The following is an 11,654-nucleotide window of genomic DNA, read 5'->3' as shown; positions in this document are numbered from 1 at the left end:
TCGTCCTCTGAGTCCTCAAAACAAACGAAAATGTTTTTGTTTTGTTTTTTTAAGATGAAAACAAACCTTTACTGTGTTATTTTAGTCATGCATGTTGCGATCAAAGGATTGAAAAGACAAAATTCCTGTGTACGCATACTTCAGAGCTGTCACAAGATGCATCTCCCTCGTCTTTTTTCTCTTTCTTGGCTTTTTTCTTCTTCTCTTTCTTACTCTTCTTTGCTTTCTTCTCCTTTTTAGCTTTCTTGGTTTTCACAGTATGCTCCTGTGTGCACAAAAACAGATGATTAAAGTGATTCCAGTGTGAAGTAGACATATGATAGCATTCAATAATTTAATATATCGTGATAATGAACATGCACAATATATTAATACAGTGGCCATTTCAAAATACTGTGAATAATTTAAATTATTTAAACTTTTAGAGGGCTTTTACAGGTTATTCAAATGTAAAATATGAACGCTATATAAATCTTTAATCTATTTGAAAAATATAATATTTATAATTACTGAATTTTGTATTATTTATTATATATTTTAATTGTTCTCTGAACTTTTATTCTCCTGTTTTTATTTATTTATTAAGCCCCTAATTAGTTTTGTTTTCTAACCTTTTCTTCCGTCTTTACCTTGTAATTACTTTTATCTAAAAAAACTGTGATAATAATAATAATCATAAAAAATACTGATACTAACTGAAATAACTTAACTTTAAAATAACTTTAATTTCACGATACCTTCATATAATATCATATCATATATTTTTATTATATCATATATTTATTAGCAACAACAGCTTTTTTCATGGCAAAAACATTACAATAATATATTTACATAATATAATTGTAAAATATACAATTAAAACCACAAACAGCGTATAATTTTTAGGGCCCTATTTTGACGATCCATGCGTAGTCCATAGCACAGGGCGCAAACGCATTAGAGTCAGAATCCACTTTTGCTATTTTAAGGACGGAAAAATCCGCTTTGCCCCACGGCGCATGGTCTAACAGGGTTGAGCTTATTTTCTTAATGAGTTATAGGTGTTTTGAGAATAAACCAATCAGAGTCTCATCTCTCATTCCCTTTAAGAGTCAGTTGCGTCGCGCCAGAGTGCATTTGTTTTGTAAGTGGAAAACCTGAACACTTCACTAGCAAGAAAACAGTTAAAGAGAGCATCTACAGCGCAAGAATGAGAGATAAGCCTCCTCATTCTTTACTTTCACTTTCACTCTTGTTGATAGGGAAACTTGTTGTACGCACAGACATGCATTAGCCTATACATAATTAGTTTTGTTTGTTGTGTGTAGCGCAAAGGTTTGTGTTAAAACTATTTCTAAATTTAGTTCTAATTTCCAGCAAACAAATAAATGAATAAAAATAATGAAGTGTGAGGTATACCCAAATACACAAGCTACACCCCATAGGGTCTAAAACCTGACAGGTGGGCAAATCTAAGCTTGTTTTTAAATAAAACAAATATAAATATGCATATAATAAATAATGATGCTAATAATAATAACATTATACAAAAGCAAATTGTTATGAATAAACTGAAAAAGCCTCCCGAGATGAAGAAGACATGAAAGTTTGTTTTTTATATTTATGTAGGCTAATAATAATAATCTGTTATATTTTAATCCTTTAATCCTTTAGAATATGTAAAGATATTCGTGTATTGCTTTACATCTTGTGTGTATTAAGGAGTGTAAGCAAGGTGCACAACTAAATCTCCCTGCGCTGGACTACAGACCTGCTTTGATCTGGTCTACTGAGCAGTCTATTATAGTTTCTCAAAATAGCAACGCGCCAGCAATGTGCCTTAACACGCCTCCTTTTTTAGACCAGAAAGCCTATGGGCGCACATATGAGCGCAAACGCATTTGCTACTTAAACAGCATCATGCGGCGAGGCAGTGGCGCAGTAGGTAGTGCTGTCGCCTCACAGCAAGAAGGTCGCTGGTTCGAACCACAGCTCAGTTGGCGTTTCTGTGTGGAGTTTGCATGTTCTCCCTGCCTTTGCGTGGGTTTCCTCCGGGTGCTCCGGTTTCCCCCACAGTCCAAAGACATGCGGTACAGGTGAATTGGGTAAGTTAAACTGTTCGTAGTGTATGAGTGTGTGTGTGAATGTTTGTGTTGCAGCAACCCCAGAGATGGGTTGCTGCTGGAAGGGCATCCGCTGTGTAAAAACTTGCTGGATAAGTTGGCGGTTCATTCCGCTGTGGCGCCCCCGGATTAATTAAGGGACTAAGCCGACAAGAAAATGAATGAATGAATGAACAGCATCATGCAAAACGTCAAACCACTATTGCGCCAATCTGAAACTAGCAAACAACAATTGCGTCGCGCCTTGCGCCGGGTGTATGATAGGGCCCTTAATGTTAATGAGAAATACCCCCCCCCCCCAAAAAAATCCAGGTCTTCACCTTTAAAAAAGACCTATTATGCATGAAGTTTCAGCTCAAAATACCACACAAATAATGTTTTATAACTCTTTGAAACTGTACATTTAAGGCTTTGATCCTAATTGTGCTGTTTCGTAGACTGTCGCTTTAAATTCAAATAGGATTGTGCTCTTTTCCAAAGAAGGCGGAGCTATAAATGCCTGCGTGAGCATAGCGGCAGATTCAAAACTGTAATGGCAGATGGCTGCTTCTAACTCAGGTAGTCTATGCTAATGAGGGAGAGACGGTCACTAGTGGGCGTGGCTTTTCCCCTCTGATGGCATGTACAAATGGAGATTGTCAATCAATGCGTTTCTGCAGTCTGTTTCTATCAACAGTGATTATAAAAATAGAAGTAATTCATTTTTTACCAAGCTAATTTATTTGCAAAGTATTGTCAAACCAATTTGGATTTTTTCTTAATTTGTTGGCATTTTTTGTAATTAACTCGTTTTACAAGATTGTTATGATGCATTTAACGGTCAATAGTCACATCGCAGGATTAGATTATTTAAGATGTTATTAAATATTATTACTTTTAAATGATTTATGCAATGAGGATCATGTTATTTTACATTTGATTGCTCAACTTCTGCACTTAGATGCTGTTGGACTTCCTAGAAAACCATAAAGCTGTTTATTTCACTTTCAGGGCCCTATCATACACCCGGCGCAGTGTGGCGCAATACGCAATAGTCTTTCGGTAGTTTCAGCTTGGCGCAAGAGTGATTTTGAGGCGTTGCACTACGTTGTTTAAATAGCAAATGCATTTGCGCTCATTTGTGCGCCCATAGGCGTTTTGGTGTAAAAAGGAAGGCGTTCTGAGGCAGACCGCTGGCGCGTTGCTATTTTGAGAAACTATAATAGATTTTTCATTAGACCAAAACTAACCCGGTCTAAACTCCAGCGCAGAGTTGCGCCTCACTTACACACTGCTTAATACACACAAGAGAGCAATAGGCAAATATCTTTACATATGAAAAAATGTAAATATTAAGGATATATATAGGATATAATAAGAATAGATATAGGATATAAATATAAAGGATTAAAATATTACAAAACATATTATTTTCTCGCCTACAGAAATATGAAAAATCACTGCTTTTATGTCTTCTTCATCTTGGGAGGCTTTTTCAGTTCATTCATAACAATTTGCTTTTGTATAATGTTATTATTAGCAGTATTATTTATTATATCCATATTTATATTTGTTTTATTAAAAACAAGCTTGGATTTGCCCACCTGTCAGGTTTTAGACCATATGGGGCATGGCAGGTGTATTTGGAAATAACTCAGTGTTTTGACCACACTTGGTTATTATTGTTCATTTATTCGTTTGCTAGAAATTTGAACTGAATTTAGAAATAGTTTTGAAACAAATATTTGCGCTTAACAAACAAATTAATTATTAATAGGCTTATTGATGTCTGTGCGTAAAGGTTTCCCTATCCAAGAGCGAAAGTGAAAGTAGATCCATTATCTCTCATTCACACGCAGTAGATGCTCTGTTTAACTGTTTTCTGTGAACTGTTTGCTTGTGAAATGCTCATTTTTTCCACTTAGACTTACTTTGCGTCCTGTAAATAGCGAATGCGCTCTTGGCGCGACACAGCTGGCTCTTAAAGGGAATGGGAGATGAGACTCTAATTGGTTTATTCTCAAAACACACCTATAACTCATAAAGAAAATAAACTCAACCCTTTTAGACCATGCGCCTTGGCGCAAAGCGCATTTTCCCACCCGTAAATTAGCAAAAATGCGTTCTGACACGCCCTGAAAGCGTTTGCGCCCTGTGTTTTGCGCTCTGCGCATGGACCGTCAAAATACAGCCCTTAAGTTTGCTCTGTATTTGTATATGCTAATGATTTATAATAATTTATGCAAATGCACTGCATAGAAAAAGACTTAATGATCTCATTTGATCTAAAACAGGGGTGTCCAAACCCGGTCCTAGAGGGCCATTCTCCTGCATCTTTTAGCTCCTACCCCAATTAAACACACCTGAACCGGCTAATTAAGCTCTTTCCAGGTATACTAGAAACTTTCAGGGAGGTGTGTTGAAGAAAGTTGGAGCTAAACTATGCAGGACACCGTCCCTCCAGGACCGAGTTTGGACACCCCTTATCTAAATGAATGAAATTATTAAAATCCTCATATATATCACAGCAAAACTAAATATCGCATAAGCTGCAGTTTGAGCTCTGACCTCTCCGATCTGCTGTAGTCGAAGGTCAACATCCGGAAGCATCCATGTGTCTTCACCCCTGGCTTTCCTCTCGGCCTTCCTCCGCTCCTCCTTCTCGAACTTCTCTTTAGCCTACAAACAAAAGATGGATTGGACAGAATTAGTGATTTCTGAAATGAGATGTGCATTATGGGCTGTTTAAATCCTAATTTGATTCCAAGCCTGCTGTTTCCGTCCGCGACGCAGGGCTGGGCATGTGCGCTGAGGCGATAAAGCTTTGTCAAGCCGCTTCCTGTCGTAAGATCATGCTAATGTAAATGTGTGCACAGAGAAAACCTAACACAGCTGGCGCAGCGATAACGCAATACCGGCATGCTACGTGCACCATTATGCAGTTCGTGAGGCTTTTTATTAATAGTTTTATTAGAAATTGTGATTTTTGGGTGAAGTATCCCTTAAAAAAAGTGTACTTCTGTTGTATGTCTTTTTGTGTTTATGTTGTCATTTAAAAGGTGTTTTTTGTTCTGATTTGTTTGAACAAAAAATTTGTTAATTAAAGGGACGGTTCACCTAAAATGAAAATTCAGTCATCATTTAATCACTCTTTACTTGTTGTTACAATCCTTTAGAAGTTTCTTTCTTCTGTTAAACACAAAGGAAGATACTTTGAAGAATGTTGAAAAACATTGACTTCCAAATGATCTTATTTTGTGTTTAACAGATAAAAAAAACTCATAAAGGTTTGGAATCACTTGAGGAAGAGTAAAACAGTGAGCAAATTTTCATTTTGTGGTGAATTCTGTCAATATTTACTCACTCCTCACTTGTTACAATAATTAAGCAGTTTTTTTTCTACTATTAAAAACAAAATAAGATGTTTTGAAGAATGTTAGAATCCTGTAACCATTGACTTTCATTGTATTTGTTTTTTCTTTCTTCTATGAAAGTCAATGGTCACAGGTTTTCAGCATTCTTCAAATTATTTTCTTTTGTGTTTAACAGAATAAAGAAACTCATAAAGGTTTGAAATCATGCGAGGAAGAATATATGGTGAGCAAATTTTCATTTTATTGTGAATTCTGGCATTATTTACTCACTCTTAACTTGACTACAATCATTTAGGAGTTTCTTTCTACTATTAAACACAAACTAAAATATTTTAAGAATGTTGGAAACCTGTAACCATTGACTTCCACTGTATTTGTGTTTTCCTTCTACGGGAGTTTCAGCATTATAATAGGTTTTCAGCATTCTTCAAATTATCTTCTTTTGTGTTCAACAAAATAAAGAAACTCATAAAGGTTTGAAATCACATGAGGAAGAGTAAATAGTGAGCAAATTTTCATTTTTGGATTAATTCTGTCAATATTTACTCTTCACTTGCTACAATCATTTAGGAGATTCTTTCTTCTGTTGAACACAACAGAAGATATTTTGAAGAATGTTGAAAACCTGTAAACATTGATTTCCATAGTTTTTTTTCTATGGAAGTCAATGGTAATAGGTTTTCAGCATTTTTCAAATTATTTTCTTCTGTGTTCAACAGATAAAGAAACTCATAAAGGTTTTTAATCACTTAAGGAAGAGTAAATAGTGAGCAAATTTTCATTTTGGGGTGAATTCTGCCATCATTTACTCAGTCTTTACTTGTTGCAATCCTTCAGGAGTTTTCTGTTATACACAAAAGAAGATATTTTGAAGAATGCTGGAAACCTGTAACCATTGACTTCCATAATATTTATTTTTCCTTCTATTGAAGTCAATGGTTACAGGTTTTTAGTTTTCTTCAAATTATCTTCTTTTGTGTTTAACAGAATAAAGAAACTCACAAAGGTTTTAAATCACTTGAGGAAAAGTAAATAGTGAGCAAATTTTCATTCTGGGGTGAATTCAGACAATATTTACTCTCTTCACTTGCCTACAATCCTTAAAGAGATTCCTTCTTCTATTAAACATAAAAGATAATATTTTGAAGAATGTTGGAAACCTGTAACCATTGACTTCTATAGTTTTTCCTCCTACGGAAGTCAAAGGTTACCAGTTATGAGCATTCTTTAAATTACCTTTCTTTGCATTTAACAGAATAAAGAAACTCATAAAGGTTTGAAATCACTTAAGAAAGAGTAAATAATGAGCAAATTTTCATAGCGTAAATTCAGGCAATATTTACCAAGTCTTCACTTGTTACAATCCTTTAGGAGTTTCTATTTCTGTTGGACACAAAAGAAGATACTTTAAAGAATGTTGAAAACCTCTAATCATTGATTTCCATAGTATCTGTTTTTCCCTCTATGGAAATCAGCAGTTTTCAGCATTCTTCAATTTATCTTCTTTTGTCTTCAGCAGACGATAGACACTTCTTGAGGGAGAGTAAATTTAAACCCATTTAATATTAATGTCATCTAAAAACATACCAAGACTTTTTAATTGTATACAGTATACTGTTTCAAATCATGTTTTTTATCATTTATTTTATTTTTAATTTGCACATTATATAGATATACATCCAATAATGTGTACAGTAATATACCTTTACATACATTTACCAAATTTTATATTTTGATTCTCTATTTACTTGTTTTTTTCTTCCTCAATTGTTCCTTTAGTTTATCATTTGTCCTGTCACTCTCAAACAAATTCCTCATATGTGTAAACAAACCTGGCAGTAAAGCTCTTTCTGATTATGATTAATATAAACATGTGATATCTGTCATATTTAAATGCCATTATATTAATTATTAAAACATCATTTGATGTCAGTGTGAGCTATTTTAGACCATTAATTTAGTCTAGTTTAATTTTAGGAATCGTGTTACGTTATTTAGACATTTGAGTTTTTAAATTAATTTTTAGCATTATTTATTTTAGATTAGCTTCAGTAATTTTAATAAATCAGCTTAAAATATTTTATTTAGCCACCTAGAAATTTAAAAGTATGATTTGTTTTATTTTTTTTCCTCTTAATAATTATATTTTATTTACAATAAAACAAATAAAATTGTATTTTTGAACCAATAATAAAAACATTAATAATAATAATAATAATAATAATAATAATAATAATAATGATGTTTTTATATGTTTTAGTTTTGGTTAATCTAAACAATAATCTCCCTCAGAAACAGGAAGCTATCAAGAAATAAAAGAGGAAATCCCAAAATAATGCTTGAAATAAATTAAAATGTAACAAAGAGCGGATGAGTGTGTGTTATCAGGTGAGGACAGATGTACTCATCCTGTGTGAACGGCAGCCAGTTAAACAGATCAGCGATGTTTATATTCATCAACTCATCATAAGTCCTCAAAAAAAGAAAAAAAGAGACATATTTCAGAAAACAGCTCTAATATAGGAAGTCTTTTCTGCACTGCAAATGAAAATATGATGCATGTTTTTTTTAACACGGATGACTGGAACATGAATCATTATTTGCTTACATAAAGCCAAGAGTTAATTCTTAAATCAGAATTCATTCATACTCATTAGCTATATAGACACATTTAAAATATTCTATTATGTTGATTATTAATTAATCTGAAATATGTTGAACATTATCCAAATTAACACTATTTTCGATGAGTGTTCAACAGCTGCTAATCCCAGGACAATCCTCAAATCTATATAATCCAGTATGAACTCTTAGCGCCCTCTGCAGGTACATTAATGACAGTTCAGTTCACAGTGGTAGACTGATATCAACCAGCAGATAAATCAACATTCATTCCCTCTCCTTCAGCTTGGTCCCTTATTTATCAGGGGTCGCCACAGCGGAATGAACCTCCAACTATTCCAGCATATGTTTTATGCAGCAATTGCCCTTCCAGCCGCAAACCAGTACTGGGAAAACACGCATACACACACACACACTCATACACTACGGACAATTTAGTGTATTCAACTTCCCTATAGCGCATGTGTTTGGACTGTGGGAGAAACTGGAACACCTAGAGGAAACCCACACCAACACGAGGAGAACATGCAAACTCCACACAGGAACGCCAACTGACCCATCCGCAACTCGAATCAGCGACCTTCTTGCTGTGAGGCCACAGTGCTAACCACTGAGCTACCATGCCACCGAATAATCAACAGCGTCTGATTATTTTATATAAACTATGATCAACTAATAGTTGTGACTACTTGGCCAACTAACAGAACTGTCTCTTTCAAAGAAAAATAGACTCTTTACATATATATATATATTTCAGTGCTGGGCAAAGATTATCGCTATTAATCACATCCAAAATAAAAGTTTGTTTTAACAAATATATGTGTGGGTTTTTTATTTGTAATATGTATATGTGATACAATTACACACCCATTACACCAAGTTTTTAATCTGGAAATGAACAAATAACAACTAAAATTGCAGCTTAATTATTTGAAGCGTTCATTTTGTCACAGATTTTTTTCTGACGGATATTGCAATGTGGTTTATATATCTATCTATCTATCTATCTATCTATCTATCTATCTATCTATCTATATATATATATATATATATATATATATATATATATATATATATATATATATATATATATATATATATGAGCAATATCACACTCGTAGCAGTGTGCTATGGCTGTATATCAGCACTGGTTGGGCACTAAGCTTGGCCTACGGCCGCGTGCTAACGCACGCCTCCCACCAGTGCTGATATATCAGCATATCTATATGCTGATATATATATATAAACCACATTGCAATATCAGTCAGAAAAAAAATCTGTGACAAAATTAATGCTTCAAATAATTAAAGCTGCAATTTTAGTTGTTATTTGTTCATTTCCAGATTAAAAACTTGGTGTACTGGAATGCTATTTTTGAAAACAGAAAAAAATTAATATTTTCTCAGAGATCAACCAAAACATTTTTCAAAACATGGGACCCTGTTATATTTCATATTGAGACTAATGTACTCCTCCAACCATAAATTCCCAACCCCCCCCACCCACCCTTTTTATTTTTTATTATTTTTTTATTTTATTTATTTAAATATTTTTATTTATTTATTTTTTTTGCAATTTTACTTTATTTTCATTTTTATTATTATTAATATATTTTTTTATTTAATGCATTTCCTTTTCATAAAAATTTTTATTATGTTAATTTGTCTCTTTTTCAAATTTATGTATGGTTCAAAAAAAAAGAAAAAAAAAGAAAATACCTTTGTAATTGAATACCTTTAATGTACTGTACTTTTTGTCAAAAACACAATAAAAAAAATCAATAAAAAAAACTTGGTGTAATGGGTTTGTATTATATTTTTGTGTGCAGTGTTGTATTAAGTGTGAATTAACATTTTCAGGCAAATTTAATAATCACTTTTTTTACCACGATAATATAATGATTAATGATAACCATGTGAATTTTGGTCACTATAATAATGACAGGACATTAATGATAGGACATGTTCATAGTTACATCTATAGTTTTCATCTATAGTTTGTAGAAGTTCACAATATATATATATATATATATATATATATATATATATATATATATATATATATATATATATATATATATAAACCACATTGCAATATCAGTCAGAGAAAAATCAGTCACAAAATGAATGCTTCAAATAATTAAAGCTACAATTTTAGAGGTTCATTGTTCATTTTCATATTGAAAACTTGGTGGAATGAGTGTGTATTATGTTTTTGTGTGCAGTGAGCATGAATTAACATTTTCAGGCAAATTTAATAATCACATTTTTACCACGTTAATATAATGATATTTAAAAGCGATGAGAATTTTGGTCACTATACTAATAATAGGACATTTTTATACAGTTAAATCTATATTTTCTAGTTCCTAGATTGTTGAAGTGTGCATTATAATAAATCATAGTAAAACTGCATTTCCACCACAGACTGTGGCTCAGATTTTCAAGCTAAATCAATTCCAAAATGTTTACATTTTGATTTCTCTGTACATTAGAGTGTATCCTGTTTTATTTTTTTAAGCAAAAACCATCATCTTAAATATTACCTGATATACAGAAAAAAAAGTTTTAAATGTTCTTCAGTATCATGTTATATAAACAATAATTAATATACCAAACATCTTGTCACGTATATCAACAAGAACCATTTGGCAATATAAAAACTCTATCGAAGCATCCCAGAAAGCTTAATTTATAAAAACATTTCATAAGTAGGACAGGTCAGAACAAGCATGCCGTTTAATTATTTCCCATAAATACATCACAGTTATGCTTAATGGATGGAACTCGAATTTGTGGCGTTTTTATTTGCAATTATTATGCTTTCCATGTACATAAACATAATAATATGATGTCGTATCCGTAAATCATTTACGAATTTGACGAGCATAGTAAACGAATATCCTTTTAAAAGTATATTATTAAATCCAATAACATATCACCATTTAAGCTTTCGGAAACAAATCTATTACTATTATTTAAAATCCTATTTGTTGTTCTCGGTATGGTTTACACATTTAAACAAATATTATTTATATGATATATTTCCTTAAAGGATATGAGATATTAAATATTTGATCAACTTCAGTCACCATTAAAATGCTGATAACAGTTATGTCATAACGTTACAAGTAAATACAACAAAATAAACATAAATATTAGACAAATGACTTCAGATGTTATGAGATCAAGACTGAAACATCATTTATAGCACTTAAAACACACTGAAAATCTCAAATACTAGCCTAAAAACAGACAAACTCGGAATGAGACAGCATATTTAAAGACGGTATATATATTAAAGCGGAATGTTTATTTTGTAATAGCACATATAAAGAACAAGATCAGTTTCCTCTTGTGTAAACTCAAATTCTGACTCCATAACAGTTTAACGTGTTAGTAAGTATGCGTTACCTTTTGTATAACTCGCTCTCTTTCTTCTCTTTTGGACTCTTTTCTTGATTTAATGCTGTTTGCGCTCTCAAAATTCACACCGTACGCCGCCATGACGCTGCCGCAAACACAACCTCTACTGTCGTAAGTGTTTGCCGTAATTCAGCGTTTAAAAAATACTT

General features: G+C 32.6%; 2 protein-coding genes across 2 annotated transcripts in view; one reads left to right on the top strand and one right to left on the bottom strand.

Moving 5' to 3' along the window:
• cwf19l2 (CWF19 like cell cycle control factor 2) overlaps positions 1-11,608 on the bottom strand; it is a 74,585-nt gene extending 62,977 nt beyond the window's left edge. The window contains 4 exon segments of the mRNA NM_001033752.2: positions 1-14; positions 140-265; positions 4,653-4,763; positions 11,494-11,608. The exon segment at positions 1-14 is cut by the window's left edge and continues 97 nt beyond it. Coding sequence (NP_001028924.2) covers positions 1-14; positions 140-265; positions 4,653-4,763; positions 11,494-11,586 — 344 coding nt within the window. The 5' untranslated portion in view covers positions 11,587-11,608.
• The window catches only part of nlrc3l (NLR family, CARD domain containing 3-like), a 480,833-nt gene that overhangs the window by 143,483 nt on the left and 325,696 nt on the right, over positions 1-11,654 (top strand). The gene's annotated exons all lie outside the window — the stretch shown is intronic.

Source organism: Danio rerio, chromosome 15, assembly GCF_049306965.1.
Source record: "Danio rerio strain Tuebingen ecotype United States chromosome 15, GRCz12tu, whole genome shotgun sequence".
In the NCBI taxonomy this organism is placed as follows: Eukaryota; Metazoa; Chordata; class Actinopteri; order Cypriniformes; family Danionidae; genus Danio; species Danio rerio.
The sequence above is the reverse complement of the archived record's forward strand: the minus strand, read 5'-3'. Positions and strand labels throughout refer to the sequence as shown.